Below are 22,571 nucleotides of genomic sequence, written 5' to 3' on the forward strand. Positions count from 1 at the left end.
ACCATTATGCATGCAAAGAGGAAAGCAAGCAGTTTATGCTGTGAGCTGCCACATGCATTTGAGGGAGATTAATCTCACAAAGGGAAGCATATGTGGAATTGGGTCACAGCACTTCACATGTTTCAGCTTGTGAAAGATACAAAGTGATCAATCCCCGTAAGATCTTTGTAAAGTGAACAAGGTTTATTATTTATAGTAGTAAACAGGCTGGCATTTATCTTTTCAAAGCATGGCAGTAGCATAAAATATGTTTTAACTTTTGTTGTTTTCAGTTTATTTGCATTTTAAAAGCTCTACTTTGAGTCATTACACCTCTCTTGAATTTCATGATTTATATAATAAGATACTTGCAATGTACTGAAATGACAATTCTCAAAGCCAGTGAAGAAAAAAGAGCATGGCACAACATGGAAATTCGGTGTTATAATATGAAGGCATATGTATTCTAATATGCAATTATTGATCCTTTTAAGTTATTCTTAAAGGAGATAGCAAGATCACAAAGGCCACCGAGCAGGGTGGATGCCTTCCTCGCAGTCCTGATACCATCAGGAAATGTAACACGAGAGTGAGACAGCACAGTCAGAGAAATTTGTCTTCATTTACAGTCTACCTCAACTTCAATCATGTGAAAGGGAAGCCTGTTCAGTGCAGTGGTGTTAGAAAATAAGCCTTAGCAGAAGCTGAAGTCGGGTTTAATGACAGTAACTGTTTGGAGTATGTGCAGCAGTGCACGGTGTGCTTTATTTTAATTCCTGTCATTCTCCAAGTAGCAAGTTTCCTTTCTCCTCTCTCACAGCATTTCTTGTTCACCCTCTCAACCAGTTTGGGCTCTTTGTTTTATGGCAATTACTACTTCAGTTTTCTTCTTAAACTTGATCCCTGATGCTCTGCTGAGTTCAGAGCATTTTTTCACTGCTCTAGGCCTGCACCAGTCATGGCTCTCCCACATATTTTCCAATGTTTGAGGCTATTGCACTGTACTATTTATTGACATAATCTTTGCATGGATTGAAAGCAGCTTTTTATGTGAGGCCCAGAGCTTCATCTGGTGGTAATAGTTCAGATAACTGTGATCTTTCAGCCAAGGTCAGTCTTGGAGGGGGGAAGCAGTGCTGGGTAAGGAACCTCTTCTGCAACAGCTCCTGGGATGATCAGTGTGAAATGCTGCACATTGCTCTTTGAGCTTTACTTAATTTAAGATCTAATGCTTTAGAAGAACAACCTCCAAATTTTTTTCTGGGTTTGGGTGTTTGTGTTGGCCAAAGCTCTGCCGACAGAAAAGGTAGCAGAGAGCTTTGGTCCTTACAGAGCATTCCTTGTGCATTGTCTAAAGGAGCATCACAATCACCCTTAGAGTATTTTACTAAATTAATCATCTGCCTTTATTGAGATTTTACAGAGTGATGCCGTTAGAATATTCTTTTATTTTTCTTTTGTCAAAGTGCTTAATATTGTTAAAGACTTCCAGCCCCATCTCAGTGGTGTTGCAGCATCTGTGGATCACACAGGTACACTGAGCATCGTCCTTCCCTTGCCAAGAGCAACAGTGACACCCCGTGGCAAATTCAGTACAGGCTTTGCACTGAATTTCCTTGTTTTCTTTCAAATTCGTCTCCAAACTCCTTACAGCGTGGGGAGTGTCACAGGAGGAAACCCTGCCACAAGGCTTCATCAGTTTGTCTTTTGTCTCTCGTTATACATTTCCTTTACAGCAATACGTGTCTAACGAGCACTTTAATTCTGAGGTACAGAGAACACCCTGTGCCCCAGCTGGCCAGGTGCTTGAGAAGGGGGAGCAGGAAACACAAACTGAGAAAAGAAGAAAATACTACATTTCGATATAAATTGACATTACAGGAACATAGTGCTGTTCATTGACTTCCATAGTGTTTTTCTCTAACATGGAGACTGTCCACTGACCTGTACCAGAATGTCATGACAGAGATAGCTACAATAGAAAGGTCTCCACAGTACAAAACTGTACTACACAAACAAACACATGTGGAAGTTGAGATCATCCTTTTGACTTCTGACTTGCACCATTCCTTTGGTTTCCTTAATGAGCCAAATAGCACAATTGCTCTGTAATTACTGTCATAATTCTGATTCCAGGTAAGTCCCTCCCTGCACAGTACTGCAGTTCTACTCTGTTATCTCATGCTGACGTAAAAGGCATGTACCCCAGTTAAACATTTTTCAATGAGTTTAACCTTTGACACTCACTATGCCTCTCAGGCAACACAGCTGGCTGAATACTATGGTCTGCACACTGCAAGTGATTTAAGCCTCATGCATGCAAAATAGCTGACAAAAGAAAGATTTTACAGCTTCATCAGAGGAAGTGGCCTGCTTTTGGCCATTTTGGGGGGTTTGTGTGGTAGGTTTTTGGGGTAGGTGTTGTTGGTTTGATGGGGGTTTTATGAATGTAGGAAGGAGAAAAAAGTTAAGAAATATTGGGCAAATATCCCTGTGAAACTTCATTTGAATATTCTGTTATACACAGATTACCTTAAGAAGTTAATGGACATGCAGGGAAGAATGTAACAAGTTAGGGGTTGTGCCTTCTGTGCCTGAAATTTAAACCCATTATGACTTGTCCTCCCAAGACTCTGTTCAGTTTAGGTGTTTGGTGACAGAGCAGTTCTTTAAGCAGTGGAATAGACTGCATTAGTCAATGGTTTATTCTTGAAAGTTTATTGTAAGCAAATTACACAAATGCCTATGGCAAATATTTTAGGTAGAGTTGGACCTATTTCAAAGTGGAGAGATGTAGTAGGTGACATGGCAAGGCTCCTCCCAGTCCTTCCTTCAGTGAGTTTATGGTTGTGTCAGTGAACCTTGTGTTTTAAATAGTATTTTGTGCACATCCAGTATAGTTTCCCAAGACCCATTCTGTTTGCTTGTATCCTATACAGAAAAACACTGTCCCCTCTCACTACCTTTTCCTTTGGTGGGCTGGACAGACCTGTGTTTGGTGCCCACAATGACTCACAGCACCAGTGCTCGTGTTGAGCAAGGAAACCCCATTACTGCCACCATGAAGAGCCCTTGGTGTCCCTGAAGGACTGGCACACAGGAATCCCACTGGAGAACAGCATGGAAAGAAAAAGAAGGGGCAGCTCCACTTCCAAGCACAGCTGTTTTCTTGTGCTTGGCTTTACAGGCTCTTCGCAGGTCAGGGCTCTGAACCAATTTGGGAGGCCGCAGTGCCCTCCTGGCCACAGGGCTGTCCCTGAGCCTTGCTGAGGAGAGGACTCTGCCCCAGAGGGTTAGAATGAAGATACAAGGACTCTGAGTGTCTCTTGAAGAACTCACTTCTCACATGTGAGCACTCCCTGACAGCCTGTGCAGACAAGACATCACTGACCTGTGCCTCCCTCCATGAGCACTTTACAGTTTGATGACACAGCTTGACAGGAGGTTGCACTTCAATATTATTTTATTTGGGCTTTTAGTAATTTGCTTTAGCTGAGATTTAGGGAAAAGCATTTTTAAAACAGCCAAAGTAAAATTGGATAGAGTTTCATGTGTTGTTTTATATCTGGATCAATCACACAAGATCTTTACAAGAGAAACATTTTATTAAACTCCTGTATAAATTGTTTCTCTGATTGCTTGTGTGCTCTTCATATCATACCTGATTCCCTCAGGTACAGACTTCCAGTTACAGAACAAAAAAATAATTTGGTTTTTGTTCTGTCTCTTTCTTTGTTATTTTCTTTTTTTCTTTTTAATAAAATACCAGTGATAGCTTTTCCACTGCACGTGGCTAAATATTTAAGAAGAGATGAATATACATACAGGAAGTAAGAATCAATTTTTAAGACAATTCTTACGAAATATCTGCAAGCATTTCATTGTTTCTCTTTAGGGAACTGGCCTTTCCCCTGAGCTGCCGTTGTAAATACATTGCACATGGAGGATAACAAAGCTGCCTCTGTCATTCCTGCTTTGTATCACAGAACATTGCAAGCCAGAGCTACAAAAGCTTCACGTATCTTTGAGATTATCAATTACTTTCAATTGTATAGGAAGCAAATATAAAATTAGGTGTTAATCCTGTAAAGATGTAAGCATTTGCTTCATTTTTACACACCATACTGTCTTACTGAAGTTAATGAGTGTACATTTTCAGAGGAGGGGTTTATTCTTTGATTGTTTGCAGTATGGTGACTCTGTGGGCCAAACCATCTTCCAGGGGAGGGATGAGAAATTTGCCACTGATTTTCCAGCTAAGAATAGTCTTTACAATATTAGCTGAAAGGAAGATCCGTCAAGGATAGTGTAGAGATATCCTATTAATTTATTTATATTAACAGTAATCTAAATTATGTGAATTAAGAAATTAGTATTTTTGTATGTGAATTGCTGCTAATAGCACAAATTAATAGGATACTGAATGAGGTCTTTTATTCTTTGTGAGAGTTTAATCCTGCATGACGTGCAAACATGAGGCACAATATATCATGCTCTTAATGAGGAAGTAAATTCAACATATATATTTTTCCTATCTAGATTAATATGTCCCATGGGTGCTGATTTTCATTATGTAATCCATTCTGTGACTGGAAATTATTATCTGGAAATAATGTGAATGCAATTAGCAATTTGAATCTGCTAAATCATTTAAGCCTACTTAAATATGATGAATCTTTTTTTACTTCAATGAAAATTCCTAAGGAAATCATAAACTGTTTTATTTTGCATTACATCCTCCAGACTAGGTTAGACTGTCACCTTCTCTTTTGTTTTCAAACCTTTCTAAGTTTTTATCAATATAATGAAGGAAGTCACAGGAACACATGCCCACTTAGAAAACACTCTATGTACATCTTTTACCTTGTCTCAAGGTTATTAATTTTAGAAGATTACAATAGTTAAGACCACGTGATTTAAGTTTTTTATATTGTTCATGAATCATCTTAGTCTACAACTACATTATATAACACTATTAGTTTTCAAACAGAGGGGATATTTGCCAAACTGAACAAACATTTTCTGATGGTATCCAGGTTTTGAACATTGCTTTGTTTAGTGCCAATTCTACCTCCCCAGGAAATCAATAGTAGAGAAAGTCACCCTAAAAATGTCCATTGATTTGAATGAAGCAATTTGTATCAAGATGGAGAACCTTGCTAAATTCATATTAAGCAAATTATATCAACTTGCCTTTCTTTTTTAAGAAAAGGGGGGGCGAGGTGGGTGCAGGTGCTTATATATAAAAGCTTAGAGCTGCCTGACCAAGCCTGCAGAACTGGAATGCCTTTAGCAAATTAGGTGCCAGCTTCACCAATATATTACTCCAGTTTCACACAGTGCTCAGTCTCCTGACAGCAACTAGAGTAGTGCAGTGGCAAACCAGGACCTCAGCCCAAGGGGGAAATTCCCAAGGGGTTGGTGGGTATCCATGAAGAGCTTGCATTTACTGCTTTGAGTCAACACACGGACCTGTGCAACAGCAGCATGTCATTGGTACATGCAGTTAATTTGGGATACAGACTGGAACAAGACTGTAGTCTGCCTATTGAGCCAGGTAAACATTAATCTCCCAGACAAAATCTTGCAGTCATGGTCCAGCCTCTCCCCATCTTGGAACCTCCTGCTTCATTTGGTGGATCTGCTTCTGGAGTTCATCTCTGTCCAACTTCATTTTTGCTTCCAGAACTTGCCGTAGAGACCCAATGCTCTCATAGATGGCTGCAAATCCTAATTGCAGGTGAGAATGGCATTAGTTCCTGGCCAAGAGCAAGAGCATCACACAGTCACTGTCAGAATGTGCCTCCCACCCCAACACTCTGCTTTGCACCAGCACCAGCAAGAGTTCTGAAGGAAAAGAGGATGTAACTGTGCTGATGGTATGTGCCCCTGTCCCCAGCTGGGGAGGGCACTGCCAAGCCAGCAGGTGTCACCCCTCAGGGCTGTGAATGGCACACTTTGTGAAAACCCTTCCTAATGTCACAGCTGTAGCCCTTAGATCTGCCCCAAAAGTATTTCAACTACTGAGGCACAAACACATTTTGCGTATTATTATAATCAGAATAAAGAACTTGATCACTGTGGTCCTACCAGCATTAACTTCAGCTCTCATTTCTTTTATATCTTCATTTATCTCATTTTGAAGTTTGCCAATGCGAATATTTATCCTTTCTTCAGTCTGTTTCGCTTCATGTGTGTCCATGGTTATCTTCTGCATTTCTTCTATTTTCTCAATTTTCTCTGCCATTTGGTTGAATTTCATCTCAATAGCTCTCTCACTCATTTCCTGGAGCCAGGAAAAAGAATTTGAATTATTTGCTCTGCATATGAAATAACAGTGGTCTTTCAAAAAATGAACTAGATATTAATTAATTGTCTTTTATTCGAAGGTGGAAGGAGATATACTTTTTTATAAAATTATTTTAGCCTACTTGATTACTGTAGGCTAAAATACTGATCTATTTAGCAGTGATGAGATTTATTTAAAATTTCTCAGGTTGTGGGAATGTTAAACTTTACCTCAGTGAAGAGGCTCATGCAAATACTGAGGCAGTTTGAAAATCTCACTCAAATAGTAGCTCGATTATATCATCTTAGTTATTAATAAAGCTTTTTGAATATTTCCTGAGTAGTACTATAGGGGATTTGAATGAAACTTACAGTGTTTTCCTTAAAAGTCAGTGAGAGTTGTTCAACTTTTTGCACAAGCTCTTTCTCAATCTTTTCATGTTCCTGTTCCAACCAGCTGCGTGCAGATAAAATCTGGCTGCTGAGTTCCTCAATAGCATCTTTTAATCTAAGAGCACAACAGAAATTGGCAGATAGAAAAGTGCAGAACTGGTCATTCAGCAGTGACTTTTTTATGAACGTGTTCATAAAATAACATAATGGCAATTTAATTTACTCTTCTCACCGCACTGAGGAGAGTCTTTGAATTGTAAGGCTACTAAACTGGATAAGGTAACGTTGTTTTAGAAAATAAAGGTGAAAGAGCACAATAAAGTAGCAGTTATTGATACAAAACACATCACAAATGTTGAAGCCTAGCAGATGAAAATTCATTGTGGTATTGAAAACAGAGTATGATCATCCCTTCAGATTATAACCTTGGTGTCCAGGGGTCTGAAATGTGAACAAAGATTTGGTAACAAGTTATTTTGCTGGCAATGCTGGTTCATGTAGCCTCACTTACACTGCCTGTACCCACTTCAACTTTACACCAACCAATTGTGCCAGTTCTTTTCTCCAGTGAATATTTGAAATCTGGATCTATTCTCTCATCTGGTTTGCAAGTAGTTTCACTGTGTAACTGATGGGATTGCATGAGGATGGCAATAAGCAGTAAGGAAAAAGGGTGTGGATGGTTTATACCAGAATTGCCACTGAGAGAAATGCCTGGAGAGGAGTTAATATCTGAATTAATATAATTTTCTCATATAATGTCTGGTAGTAGCACAGTAGCTTATCATTAATAATTTAAGTATTTCAGTTATATTCCTGTTGGAAGCCAATTTCAAGCAATAACACTTTGGGAATGCTGTGCTTTGCTTCCTGCTTGAGTTGAACCTTCTACCCTGCTCTGCACAGCCACCTCCAGAGTGAATGTTTGGCACAATTCTTGCAGAAGACAAAGCAAGGCACCAGGCCACTCTTCCAAAAATCCTTAGTTGTGTCCTTTAATACAAGTTCTGCCCAAATACTTAACTGTAGGGACTTAATGAGCTCTTCAGAATTGCCTAACCACATTAGGGGCACAACCCTTAGTGAAAGCAAGTCCCACTTGACAGACCATTGTGCTCTTGTGATGTGTGTGGAGCAAACACATCTTCAAAGAGGTTCATGCTTTTGTAGACCTGAAGATTGCAACGGGCAGACTTGAAAAAGTGAGGCCCTGCCTCCCCAGGCAGCAGCAAAGCTTCCTGGTACTTACTTGGTGTCCAGCAGTTGCAGCTGTTGGTTGCTCTCTTTGTAGGCAATCTTCAGCTTCGTTTCTTGCTGCATTATCGATTGCTCTACTCTGCTCAACAGGTGAGAAATCTGAAACAAAATTCAGAATTCACTATTTTTCAGCAGCATTTCATAGCAGTTTCATTTGTGACTTTTTCATAACAGTAGAGGAAGTCTTAAAGAGAGGTCTCTTCTGTTAACATTTCAAAAATTATTGCATTTGCGTATTTATTTTATCTTGGAAAATACAACGTCTCTCAACATGAAAATATCAACATTTCAAAAACCATAATTTTTTTGCCTTATATAATTGGAATAGTTTTGCCTCAAAAGCATCTGCCCGCTCCCCCCTTGAGACAGCTGGATTTGCACAGTCCATACATCTCCATGTTGCCACACAAACACAGCAAACAAAGTACTCCACCAACACTGAGGGGATGCTCCATCACTCGGTGTGGAATGGCTACTGCAGTGACAGAAGTGCTGGGTTGAACTGGGGATAGGGCATTATGAGAAGAAAATAGTTCTCTCCAAAACATCCTTCTTTCACAAAACATCCTGTTCTGGTTTACAAGATACATGACAACATGTTCCTGACATGCTAAGGTACTACATTGAGTCTTCTGAGAAGGGGAAAGTGGATTTTAACCATTTACCTACCGCAAAATGAAGATGTAAAATACTTTTGTTGATCAAGAAAATGGGAAGGCCTTGAGATGGAGATATGAAGAATCCTTTGCCTTAATGTCACAAGTCTCTGCTTGTATCTAGTGCTCACTTCCATTCTCAAACCCAGTGGAAGAGAAATCTGATAGACAGATTAATGGATTCACAGAACCCAGACCCAGTTTTGGTTTGTAGGTTTGTGTTCAAACAGATAGAGAATCAACCTGGGAAGGCCAAAACATACAGGGAGAGACACTGATGCTTGTACTGTTGTAGTTTTGTGGAGCATCTGTGCCGTGTTCACATCCCAGGCTCAGGAGCCCTTTCAGGCCAGTAATCACTGACTTTTGGTCGTTCCTGGAGTCCTTTCAGATGCCTTTACACAGTAGGCCCCTCTACACAGCAGGCTGAAGGCAGGAATTGAGGGCCTTTTTCAGTTAGACCTATAGAGTAAGGCAGGTAGGTACCAATATTGATGGTATTAAGGCCTGTGAGAAGATACACCTCTCCATTTGTAAATCTGTGACCTCCCAGGATAATAACTAACAGTAACAGTGTCTGTGGGAATTGGACTGTAACGCTTACCTGTACCTGGATTGCTTTGGTCTAAATACCATACCTGTATTTCTGCCTCTTTGATTTTAGATTCTAGGATCAGCTTAGAGGTGTGTTGGTCTTTACTTAGGCTCTGAAGTCTTTCATATGTAATTTTATGCTCTGCAGACAGCCTGGCTAACCCAGCATCACACCTGTTTGAACAGATTAAAAAAAAAAATAGCAACCGCTGAATAGAGTAGGAGGTCCAGGCTTCTTCAGTTTTCCATTTTATACTGTTTACTGTTCATTTCTGTGAAATTGCTGGCAGTCTAAGGAAACAATGACTTATGAGACTGTAAGAATGTATCTCATAGTATTCAGCAAACTGCTCCCCAAAGGGCCTCGAGGTGCAGCAGTGTGATACACACCTCCTGTCTGCTGGACACTGCCCTAATGTGGGCAGGATGTGTTGGCACTCAGGGAGATCACAGCAGAAAGGCAAAGATGCAGAATTTAATCACCTTCTATTCTTCTCATACTCCAGATGACACCTGATAAGGTGTGTCTGATTTCTCCTACGTGATGAAAAGCCTAAATGATTGAGGACCATTTTGTCACTATTGTAGCTTTGAATTTTTATTTGTGAAATAGTCGTATACAATTAATATGTGTAGTAAACAAAGTGGGGCAAATTTTACAGTTCCTAGCCCTTATTTAGGTATATAAATAAATTGTCATTGAAAGCAGTGGCAATTTGATCTCAGAAAAGACCATGAAATAAAGGCCTGGAACCTAATAATTATTCTTTCTTTTCTTCACCTTGGAACATTTCTTGATGCTGTAACATTTTCAGTCTAAATGTGCTATAAAATATGTGCATTTTCTACCAGATTTCAAAAATAATTTGTCCAGGTGGATTTCATCTACAGTAATACAATAAAAGCATTAACTGAGCTGTAAAACTGTAGGTACTGTGATTTCAGGAGTAAGACCTCTGTGAAGTATGACTCATGTACGGTTTTTTGCTGAGGGAAATATGTAATCAGCAATGATACCAAATTTGATCTAGAAAACTGATGGGGAACAGACAGCAGTTACAATCTGAGGAGGAAAAAGGCAGTAAAATGGAACAAGCTGAGGCATGTTAAGTCATTACCTAAACCAATGACATACTTTATGCTCCTTTTAGTCACATTTCAGTTTGAAGACTTTCATTTCAACAGGCATTTTCATCACCTCGGTTACAGTAACTACCATTATCATCAGACATGAAGGGAAAGGCCCAGGTAAAATGGCAAACGGAACAGCTGCTTATTATTACGGTACAATTCCAATAAGAAAATAATCAGTCATGCAAAATAGCACATAGATATTACAAAACTTGTGGAAATCAATTTATAGGGTAGCAGTTGAGCATTGTGAGACCCATTAGTAATCTCTGTGAGAAGACCAGCTGAGGTTTACACAGCAGTGAATTCTCCTTGTGGGTCTCACACTCAGGCAGTTTCTTCAGAAAGGGAAGAAAAGCCAAATCTCTCCATGTTGTTATGATCAGAGGGAATCAGAGGAATGAAATCATCTTGCATCTAGTCACCAAAAATGGTTCGTTTTGTTTCTCTGAGGCATGGCAGAAAATATAAAAGGCAAATGTAAAGAGCAAGCATCTGTAATTGGGTTTAAGGCAAATAAGTGTTTGGGGTTTAATCACAGAGCATCTCTCTTCATCATGGAATTCAGTTACGTGGTCAAAGCGTTCATATAGTTCCATGGTAACTGAAACACTAAAATTCTGACTATGTTAATTTAGTGTCAGCCTGGTATGTATTGATCAGATTATTATGTTTTTATTTCTGTAGCTGTTGTACACACTCACAAATATCTGACTAGTTTTGACCTGGAAGAAAATTTTAGTGTTCAGCGTCAAAGAATGAGATTCTGGTACTGGTAATGTGAATATACATTTTGAATTAAAAAGTTAAGACTGTTAAATAACTTCCCCTGGCTTTCAAATGGGAGGGGAGGCAATAATAAGATGAACATATGGAAAAGCATGGGCTTTCTAACACTTTTGATTCAGGTTTCTACTGCATGATGGGTTGGAAGATAATCAACAATCTAAACACAAGGGAACATTATAGCTTGGCATTTTTCCCTGTTCAAGAAAAAAAAAGAGAGAGAGAGAGGAGAAAAAAAGACACAACTACAATCCCCACTGAATTCCCCACAGTTCTGAAAGTTTTCCTTTGAATCTTGACAATAGAATTCCTATTAAAATAGACATAACTGTTTCTGAAAATTGTATTTAATTTAATTTGACTGTCTCTTCAGGTGTGGGCAGTGGGCTATGGGTATAAAGACAGAAGTTGAAAATCAGATTCAAGGTTTGGTCACCTTAAAAGCACAAGGAAAGACACGAGAAATAGATTAAGATTTCTAGGATGGATACTACTTTAAAAATGTAAAAGCTGAGTATGAAACAATTTTTTACCAAGAAGTGCACACTAAATAATTTTCTGAAATACAGAAGCTGTCCATGTAAACAATCCAGGGCAGTTTTTCATATACAGTTGCACACATGCACTGTTGACATTTGGACCAAAGGTGCACCAGAATGTTTTCATTTTGCTACTGTTTCAGTTTTGGGGAACAATTTCTGAAAGTTTTGATTGCAAGCTGTGTATTTAGGTGAGATTAGTAAATGAAGAACAAATGGAGAGGTTTCATACTGCTAAACGTTACCCTTAGTTTCAGAATATAGTAGAATTCTAGAAAACAGTAAAGTTTAATACAAACAGTTAAATTATCAAATAACTGCCTTCCAAGTTGTAGTAAGCAAAAGTAGTAGTTATTTTTCTGGCACAATGGAAAGTACTTTTGTTGTCTTTGACCTCTAAGAAATCCAAAACCAGTAGTTGCTCCACTCAGTACTACCACTGGAACCTGGATAAAGCTGAGAGCTGTGCAATACTCTGCAACTGGATGCTCTATACATAAATTGTAATAGTAAGCAGAGAGATTTTAATGGTCCTGTTTTATTAGAACAGGAGAGGTTTCAATTAAAATGCTGGTGTTGCAGTGAAAAACAAGTAGAGAAGAACAAAGGGTGAAAGGCAAGTTGACCTGTCCAGGGCATCCGCTGGGCAGGGCCAGCTGAGCTGGCAGATGGTGCCCAGGTGCCCAGAGCAACCCCCCGTGCTCAGCTCCTGCCCAGCACGAGCCAGGGCACTGCAGATTTACTGCACTCAGGGAGTTCATGAATGTGGTGCATCCCAGACGCCTCAGACTCATCTTCTGTGCCGTGCAGGAAACTCTGCCTACATGTAATGAGTCCAGGTTGGCTGAAATGAATCAGTTCTATAATGTGTATAAAAAAACCATCTCTCTATGCAAAGTAGGCCCAGTTTGAACACGCACAGTTGCCGTTTCTCTGCATGTTTCAGCTATCAGGAAGCTTCTAGAGGCAGCTAATGCTGTTGTTCCAGCCAGGCTGCTGTATTGAAACTTTCCAGACAAATGTTCATAGTATACAAGTAATTGTCTAAATAAATGATAAGGCATTGCTAGGTAATTTTGTGATCTTGTATCACCAGAAAAATATTTGTTAAATCTGTGTTATATAAAATTGACAATATCAGGGACAGGAGGCTGGAGAAATGGATCTGTTGATATCTCTAATTTTCTATTGAATGTGTCAGTGAATTTAATAGAGGTTGTATTTTTTCTTGAAGTCAATAATGATGATTCTTAGGAATCATTCATGGTGAACACTGTGATAATACTTTATAAATTTCATCAATAAGCTGGGTTACTGAGAAATGGCCCAGGTGTGTTTTCTGTTATCTTCTGATGGAAATATTAGTTGATTTTGTGATGTGAGTGAGGTGTGTCTGAATCTCACCCCTCCAGAGCTGTGGGGACCGTGGTTTGGAGCTGTGCTTCAGGACTGCATGTGCATGTAAGGATCCCCTGTTCTCATTGTGAAAAGCAGCAACCCTAAAGAAATAACGAGACAGTTGTTTGATGATATATTGACAAGTTACAGAACAGTTGGTGTTAGGAAATAAACACCACTCTCTCCAATATTGAAGTTGAATAGGATGCTTAGTGTTCATGTAATTACTGGGACTGAAATTTGGCCAGAATCATAAGACTGGCACTAAAATTACTGCATGGCCAAAGGGTTCAGACTTTGGGATTCACTTGAGTCACACAGAATGTGCTGGACTCGCAGCTCTGTGAGCCAGAGCCACACCTCGACTGCAGCTGAAAGGTGATGCAGAGAGTTGGTGACCCACAGGAACTTGATCGTGTTTCTAAAGTTTCACTCTGAACTCATCTGAAAGCTGACAGGGCTAGATGTAAAAGTAAAATTACATTAGGTGAGTAAAGTTTATTTTATATAAGGAACATTGGCTAGAGTAATCAGAAAGTGTTTATCCCAGGGAAAGTTTCTGTGTTGTACCAACAGCACAACAAATCACTGTCTTGACCAGAATCTCCAGCTGGTGCTATAATCATTATTCACAGGAACACTAATTTGCAAAGTAGAATGTATCTGTAAATAAAGGCAAATAGCTTTCTCTCATGGAACCCTGCTTTAACTTGATTTCTCATAAAGGGAAGATTTTTTTTTTCTTCCTCATTTAGGGAAATTTTCTTTGTAGAGAGCACACTGAATAGAAGCATAGAGAGGAGAATAGAAGGTACCAGTTAAAAGACAATAAATGATTCTCTTACAGGAATGAATTCAAATAGCCTGCAGTCCTTGCACAGTCTGACATAAGGCAGATGGGTTTGATCTCATATAATTATCAGACAAATTGCAACCCAGGCACAGAACAAGGGTGGTGCCATAAGTAAATAAAGGAAGAAAGCCTGGCACAGACTGTGCCAGTTCCCCACCTCTCCCATTCCGAGCGCTCGGGGCAGGCAAGGGCCCTGTTGTGATGCCCAGGCCAGCACGTGTTTCTGCTCTTGAGTTCTGTTATTGAAGGCAAAGGCAGTATATTTTGCTTCTTAAGATGTCAGTAAAGGGTTGCTCCAAGTATGGACCCCTCTCAAGATGTAGTATGATTTCAAGTGGACTTTTTATCTCAAGAAGCGGGAAGATTTAAGCATGTCAATTTTTCAGGGGGTTCTCAGTAAGATACACATGTGTGTGTGTGTGTGTGTGTCTCTCTTTTTCAATCAGTTTTCTGATTTGACAAAATAAACTAGTTCATACATGTTTGCTAAAGGATAGTGCATAACTTACTGATTTTTAATTATTTTTAAGACCTTTCCAAAGTATTCCTTATAAAATGGGCTATGAATGTTACAGTGGAAGCTTCAGACAATTGAATAACTTATGAGAAAACTTCAGTTGAAGACTATCCCTCCCAGATTATTTCTGTGGGCTTGTGAAGGTTATCACTAAATCTGTTGAAAGAAAGAAAAATTACCTGTACAATATAGACAGCAGGTCAAATTCAGGGCAAGTACAGCTGCATCCAGGTCATTAGCCAAGCTACTTTAGGCCAGACTAAGTCCTTTCCCTGTAGCTCTACATATCCCCTGTCTTTTGTGTTCAACTTCAGACACTTAAGCCAATGTTGTTATAGTGAGGTTTGAAATGTGTCTTTGATGGCTCAATGAAGTCTGTGTGGCTGCACAATTGTAACCTTGAGTATCAGACAGGCTGTAAACCCTCTGTTATTGTATAGCTTTCTGTTCCTTCTGTGGGTTATGTGGTTTTTATATGGCTAATCAACAACTGAATGTGCAGATTTTTACTTCTAAAATACATGCAAAAAAGTGCAACTATTTTGTTCTTCACAAGTGCAGATTGTTCTGTGCCGCCTTTATAATTGTGCTAATTAGTGTGTTTTGAAGAGACATGAGTCTAACCACAGGACTTCTTAAAAGCTGAACCAAATCCAAATTTGCCAAAGGAATTTGAAGTAATTTATTTAGAACTAATTTCAGGAATTTCAGGAATTAAGGGTGATATTGTTAAGTTTAATATGTAATACTGGAATGCCAAGGATTATTATTCATTTCCTTGAAAACACAGAGCCAAATTACCCTGGGAATTTTGCCAAAGTTGAATTCAGCCTATTATCATTAACATTAATACTTCAAGATTAAAGCAACATTAGCTAGCCCCCAAAATACAGTTCCATGTTACTTTTACCTTGCAACCCTTCCCCGAAGGTCTCCCAAGCCAGAAAGCTGCCGCATTTCCAGGCTCTTCAGGGTAGAATTTGTTCCATAGCTGAGATTGTCTCTGACACGTATCTGTTCCTGCAGCATCTACAAAGCATTCATATGCAAATAAAAGCTCAGTATGTCACATTTAATGTACACTTAAATTGTCACTCATTATTTTTCAGTAGTTCAGCATCCTCAGATACCATTTTATTAGTACTTCATTAAAAGCTTTGTCTTGTAATGTACTAAACCAGATACCTTTAAGCCATTGTATTAATTCTTATTATTAGTGTCCAGTCTGCATATAAATACCATAATATGCATGAAGCATAACTTGACAGTGAAATGGAGACTTCAATATTGGTTTTTATGCTTTTGTTTTCCCCCCCACACCCCTGTGGCTCACTGCAGCAGGGGTCAGACGTGAAGTCATGGATCTGCATGCCATTAGGTCATAAAAATGAGCACTTGGGCTTGGTTACGTGGTGTCGTCAGTGAGTCGGAAGGGGAAGAAAGTTTATTACACAGCTAAGGCATTTCCTTGTGTTTATACAGCACAGCCTTTGGACTGAACTTGAGCTGGGTATTAGTGTCGCATTAATTCATTTTTTCAAGGTTTTCCAGGGCAGCCTTTGAAAGCAAGCATAGTAGAACCACAAAGGCTTCTGTGTTTATATGCTAATATCCTGTGCTATTTTCATAGCCCCTGAAAGAATTATGTAATTTGCAAACACTTTTTCAAGTTGTAAAAACAATTTATAAGCTTACAGGATCTTCAGACCTTGTCTGCCCTTTGCTTATCCTGTGGTAAACTTTGGTGGGAAATTAGCAGGAGTGAGTGGCTGTGAAGGCGCTGGCACTGCCGAGCACCCCGAGCGTACCTCGATGTCGCGGTTGAGCTGCCTCACGATGGCCGTGATGTTGCGGATGTGCTCCTCCAGGAGCTGCCTGGCTAGCCTGTCCCCCCCTCCTTTGTTCTGCATTCTGTGCAGGGTGGACACAATGTCCTCCTTGATGCGAAAAGCGTGTTCCACGAGGGCCGCTGTGGTTTTCTCATGGCTCAGGATTCTGTCCTCCAGCTGATCCACCAGGCTGGCGGAGGCCAGCGGCACCGCCGTCAGTGCCTGGCTGTGCAAGGGGATGTTCCGGACCCGTCTGCAGAAGAATAGCCAAGATATTGTTGAGTTCCCACTCAAAACTCTGCCATGGCTTTCCACTGGAGACAGTGTGATACCATGTGAGTGCTGGCAGTGCTGGGGAGACACCCCAAAATACTCACACTGCTACAAATAAGTGTTGGCTACTGCGTGTGTCTCACACAAAGGCAGGTCAGACTCTCTTTTATACTTTACAAAAGCATAGGATCATAGGAGAAGGACATTAGCATAATAAAAGTAGTCACAATTCAGAACTAGAATTTCATTAAGACTCCAAATTCAAACCCCTTTATTGAGTTTAAAAAGTAATGTTATTTGTCTCTGCAGTTTTCAGGTTTAATCAAAGCCATAATTGTAGAAAGTAGGTATTGCAAATTAAATGTAAACAGACTGAGATTAAAAAGGAGTAGCTGGTGGCAATTCCTTTTTTTCAGTCTCTATAGCTACCCTGTAATACGTACAGAAGTTTGCTCCTCCATGAACTGGATGAGAGCATATGTGGATATAGACAGATCAAAATTATGACAAGCTTCTCATATTCTTAGAAGTCAAGTTTTCCCCCCAAATACCTTACATTTGTGTACCTTGAATATTTGTCTAGATTTTTCAGGAGTACACTGCAAAGCTTTCATGGAATGCAATGGAGGTCATGGGTGCTGAAAGTAAAATAATTAGGCTGCTAATGCATGCAATCTTTTCCTGCCACTATATTCTGTAAAGAATAATGAAAATTTTCAGAAGCATGAGTGGAAGATTTAAGTTCAACCCCACTTCAAAAGAGACCTTTTTCTTGGAACTCTGTTATTTACTGTGTATTCTCATGTTCTTTCCTGTTAATAAGCCAAATTAGCAGTTCAGTTTCAGCATGTGACATTGTTAGAGATGTCTGAGGATTCATAACAAAGGTCACTTTTGGCTCTGAGTTTTCACACTCATTCCATGCCATCAGAAGACTGGTTAAAGTATAGTAATTTTGGACTGCTACTCAGTTATAGTTTAAGGTATTTAATTTCTTTGGGAAATGGTTAAGTAAAAGCTGAGTTAGGAATTGTGATTTGGGCCATGATTTGAATGTCTACAGTATTTCACTTTGCTTTGCATACTAAGTCCCAAGTCATAACATTACTATATATAGGGAATTAAGAGACATATAATACTCTGCAATATGAAGATTTTAATTTTTATATTCCAAACTGTACCTTTCAGAAGGGGCAAGAGTTGGGAAGATGGTGCTTCGGTGGGCCATTTTCTGGTCAATAATTTATGTCTGTTGAAAAAGTACACATTGAATTATTGAATAGTTTATATCTGGTACTGAAATGACTTAATGTTTTTCCTTTAAGTGCACCGCTAAGTAAAGTTCTAGCTTATGCTGACATCTGTGATCTTAGCACTCAAATATAGCTAATGCAATAAATGTAAATAAAAATCAATTTAAAAAAAAGACTAAAAATTACTAAAAAGCTTTTTATAGTGAAAACGATACTCTTGAAAAGGCAAAGGTGACAGCCTTGAAACTGCAATCTGCTGTTGACCTACAGAACCGGTTTGGCAGCACAGAGGTAAACAAACTTCTTGTCCCCAGTCTGCCCACTGGTCTGAGACATAATTAATCAATGAATAATAAAGTAAGATCTACAGGATTATCATACAACTTAAGAAAATATTGACTGGAGAATCAAATACAAGTGTTTCATTACAGCAGGTTATTAGGGGTAAGGTGTTCTTCAGGTAGGATCACTGGCAGTCAGAAACCTAAATAAAATGTGTGACATCTGCACAGTTTAGCAAAACTTCGTCTTTTATTAATCTGTGTTCAAATCTAAATGACCACACTTTCTGTTGTAAGTAAATTCTTCTGTGGTAAGAATAGAGATTATGGCTTTAATTTTTAGACACAGCCAGCCAGACTGTGACAGACGTTGCAGCTGAGTAGGTCTGTTCAAGAGCTTCAGAAAGATACTTGAATATCCTACTGTGAGACCAGTACCTGGCTCAGCAGCTTTGTCTGCTGACTGAAAATAAAGGTTAGCCTCAATCAAATCCAACTATTCTACCATATATAAAACAAATGAACATTTTTAAGTATAGAGAGAATGAGCACGGCCTGAGCGTGAACTTGAGAATCTCAAATCCTCACTGAAGACTGATGTATGAAAAGTACTGATGTATGAAAAGAATTTTGCAATTGCTGATGAAATCCTGTGCATTATGCTGTACAAACAGAAAGAGACACAAAATAGCCAAATCTCAATTGTGAAGAAGCAATAGGGCTGCCCTCCAAGATCTCAAAATGCAAACCATGTTTGTGCCTTAGAAATGTATGAAAGCACTGCCTGAAAGCAGAGAGCAAACATTGTCACAGTGTGTGCATTCTATTTATAGCACAGTGCTTCGGAAACTACAAATTAAAAAAAATAGTTTGAAGAGAAGCTGGGTTGCTGAGCAGCAATGACACTAGTCAGGAATTCAGAAAGTCTGGATTTAATTCCTTTTTCAGTCTCTGATGCACTCCACTTTGAACAAGTTACTTCCATGTCTAATGACTCAGTTTCCCCCTATGGAAGAGAGAGAACGATACCTACCTGCTTGTTTAAGTTCTTACATGACTGTAAGTAAAAAGCTGGGTAAATAAGCTGGGTATCATTGTGATGACTTCTGGTTCAAAATACTGCACAGACACTGAATGTTCAGTTCTCCAATGTGGTCCTCACACCATCGATTCCCAGTTGTTGGATTTTCAGACAATGCCACCACTCTGCAAGATGTCCCTCCTGGCTGCACCACCAGGTTACTCCAGGTTACACCACCAGACACCTGAGATCATGTACTCCTAGACCTCTGGGCCTTAACACATTTTAATGGTCTTGATGCAGTGAAGCATTTAAACACAGTTTAACTGGAAACACAGGGATTACCCCACTAATTTAAGAAGAGCTATATTTGCCACAGCACCAAAGCACTGGATGCTACCTAGAAAAACAAAGGACAAATAATGTAAGTCTGTAGAGTAGCAGTGTCTTAGTGAAATACACCTTATAAAAAACAGCCAAACAGTGGTTTAATCTTACAGGCTTTGCTATCTATTTATTATCAGTTGGAAAGAAATCTTTGCAGCAGAATAAGCACAGGTTTGCTTGAAGTTTTAACTTTTTCTGCCAGACTACCACTAGGCAGGCAGCTAAATGTGAGTATCTGGAGGAATTGTGCACATGAAACCAGATTAACTCCTCATTCATTTGTTATTGCTCACTTAAGCACTTCACTCAGTACACAGTGAAATATCTCATCTTCAGTTATCCAATTTCTTGATCTGATTCAATAGCCAGAAAGGACATGCTTGAGATCTTGTTCAGCAGTTGTAGAAAACTTTCCTGCAATTTGGAGATATTTGCAATAAACTGTTACAAACAGGTGTCAGAACTAATGACAAATTCCTTCTTTTTGAGAATGTGTGTAATACCAACCTAGAATAGTAAATATAAAAGAAAACATAAGATGTTCTGATGCCTAGATTCAGAGGTGTGTAATTTCACATGGCTCCAATTTTAGTGGCAGTAAATTGGGATCAAGTTAAATACCAGCTGAAATACTGGCTACAGCTGTAAATTTTTTTTTAATGATGTCTCCTACTTGATACTGCTATAGCAATTTAAGGCATGATATATTAACCCAGTAAATTTGGGTTGACTGATTTAAGTTACTGAATATTCCAAATATACTTGTCACATGGATGAGAAAAAAGATTTTTCCCAGTTGTAAATGATACGCCTGATTGCCAAAAATAACTGTTCACTTGACACATAAGGCAGGTTTTCCATACAGATATGGATTACTTCCTTATTGTTTCTTTAAGTCACTGACATCAAATGTGTAAAAGCTTGGGGGAAAAAATCATCCACGGGACACGATGAAGAAACACTTTTAGTCATGCACAGTTCACTCCTTGCTATTTGTGACATCCCTTCCCCACTCCTCAGACTGCCTTGCATGTTTATTTTCTGCAGGTTCTTCATGCTTAGAAGGATAATCACATCTGTAACGTTCCGTTTCCCATCTTCCATGATAACCTACGTCTAATACTTGTAATGTCTGTGCACCTCGGAGTATTTTTCACATTCATTCTCACAATATGCCTGCGGGGTAGGAAAGCATTATTATGCCTGAAAATGTAATTTCCTTTTGTTGCTGGTAGGGAAGTGCGGCACGGGGCGGGCTATGTGACTTGCCACAAGTCACACGGGAATCAAAGCAGACCGAAATACCTGCCTAGGCAAACACTTTAATCACTCTTTTCTTCTTAAAATAGAAGCCACTTTGGTTGCTGTGCAGGGAGCGTGTGACACCACCCCGGCAGCTTCCCGGTGTTACTCTGAAGTGCTCTGGGGCAACGCTTCGGAGTAAGAGAGAAAGTCCCTGTGCTGCAGCTCAGCAAAAAGACGGGTCCAAAGCCGGCAGCGGCGGGGAAAGCTGGCCCCGCCGGCCCCTCTGAACTCGGAGCGGAGAGCGATGGGGTGCGGGAGGGGCCCCGCGGCTCCGGGCCCGGCCAAGCGCCCTCCGGGGAAATGGGTGCGATCGGCCCCGGTGGGTGCCCGTGCCAAGGGATGTGAGCGGGGGAATCGCGCTGCAGCCCCGAGCCGAGCGCCCTGCCCTGCCCTGCCCTGCCCTGCCCGCGGCTCGGCTCCGCCGGCCGCCCCAGCCCCGCCGCGCGGGGGTCATCGGCGGGCGCGGTGATGGCTGCAGGGACAAGGGGCGTGCGACAGCCGACAGGACACCACGGGTCACACACCACTGTACGGCCATGCAACACAGAGGGACAGAGCCGGGGCGGGCTCTGCGCTCACTCACCGGTGCTGGCTCGGGGCAGGGCAGCGCTGCCCGCCGCTCCCGCGCATCCCGCCGCCGGCCGAGCCCGCTCCGCTCCCGAGCGCGCTGCCACCGCCGGGGCTCGGTCCGCCCGCCCGCCCTGCCGCCCGGCTGCGCGCAGCGGAGCGCTGGGATGGGAGCGGATGGGAGCGCCGGGAGCGGGGCGGCCGTCGCAGGCCGGGCTGCGGGAGCGGGAGCGGTTGCCAGGACGCCGTCGCCATGGGAACGCGCTGGCGCCCGGGGCGGGCGGGAGGGAGCCCTTGGCATCGCCTCCTCCCCGCAGCTTTTCCACGGCAGTGCCCGACCCGGGGAAGGCGGGAGGAGGGGAAGGACTCCGCACACAGCGGCGCTCCCCGCGGCTCGAGGGCGAGCGGTGGGCACAGAGCGGGGCCCGTGCCCGCCCATCCCGCGCAGCAAGCGCCGGGCCCCGACGGGAAGTTCGGCGGGGGCAAACGGCGCTGACTCCGAGTTTCGGGGGGTGCAAAGGAGCCGAGAGTATGACTAAAGGCATGGGTTTTTCCAGAGCGCGTATCAAATCCTGTCAGAATACAAGACTGTTGAAATCAATGGCAAATATTAGTCCTGTTTGTAAGATCTCCAGGTTACGTTTTCAAACAAGACCTAACGTGCAGCTTCAGTAAAACTTCCTATATCATAGCAAATGAGATCTGTCTGCTTGCACAGCAGAGGCGTGTGAGCTAAGAGAAAGTATTACTAGAAAAACAAAGTCCACTGAGGGTGTGTCTGCCTTCACTTTTGTTCCTGGCTTGTGTCATTCCTTGGATTTCCTCAGGTACAAATCACCTTGCGTAAACAAAGGCTAAGTGAAATCCGAGACAACCTGCACCACTTCACTCTGAAATAGCAGATTGTCTCCGATTTTAATTAAAATCCATCCCACATCCCATACTGTTGTATAGAAAAAACATTGCAGGACTGGGGATCTGGTAGATGCAAAGGATAAAAGGGTTATACCGTGCACGTGTTATTGTAAAAAGCAAGGTGGGGTCTGAATCCACACTCTGATTAACCTGTTTATTTTAAAGTAATTCCCACATCAAAAGATCAAGGCAGAAAGAAAATATGCCATAGGTACTTTGAAAATTATGAACTGAGAGTCATAGAATTGTGGGATAATTCAGCTTAGAAGGGACTCCAGGAGGATGTTTGGGCAACTTCCTGCTCCAAACAAAGTCATTGATGCAGCCAAATGCGGTCGTCCAGGGTTTT

The 22,571-nt window shown here is 41.0% G+C and overlaps 1 protein-coding gene across 2 annotated transcripts; it reads right to left on the reverse strand.

Annotated features, from left to right (window-relative positions):
- Nucleotides 1-164: 164 nt before the first annotated feature.
- On the reverse strand, nucleotides 165-21,412 carry FAM81A (family with sequence similarity 81 member A). Of its 2 annotated transcripts, XM_071568657.1 has the most exons (10): nucleotides 21,324-21,412; nucleotides 19,061-19,448; nucleotides 17,675-17,742; nucleotides 16,200-16,473; nucleotides 15,302-15,420; nucleotides 9,212-9,341; nucleotides 7,910-8,016; nucleotides 6,640-6,775; nucleotides 6,070-6,265; nucleotides 165-5,709 (listed from the first exon to the last, which is right to left on the reverse strand). In XM_071568657.1, the coding sequence occupies exons 3-10, from the start codon at nucleotides 17,719-17,721 to the stop codon at nucleotides 5,570-5,572; spliced, it is 1,149 nt and encodes a 382-aa protein (XP_071424758.1). In that variant the 5' UTR covers nucleotides 17,722-17,742; nucleotides 19,061-19,448; nucleotides 21,324-21,412; the 3' UTR covers nucleotides 165-5,569. The 2 variants fall into 2 exon arrangements, with proteins under 2 accessions (XP_071424758.1, XP_071424759.1); XM_071568658.1 differs by lacking the exon at nucleotides 19,061-19,448 and having other exon boundaries at nucleotides 21,324-21,407.
- Nucleotides 21,413-22,571: the final 1,159 nt, after the last annotated feature.

This window comes from Pithys albifrons, chromosome 13, assembly GCF_047495875.1.
Source record: "Pithys albifrons albifrons isolate INPA30051 chromosome 13, PitAlb_v1, whole genome shotgun sequence".
Taxonomy (NCBI): domain Eukaryota; kingdom Metazoa; phylum Chordata; class Aves; order Passeriformes; family Thamnophilidae; genus Pithys; species Pithys albifrons.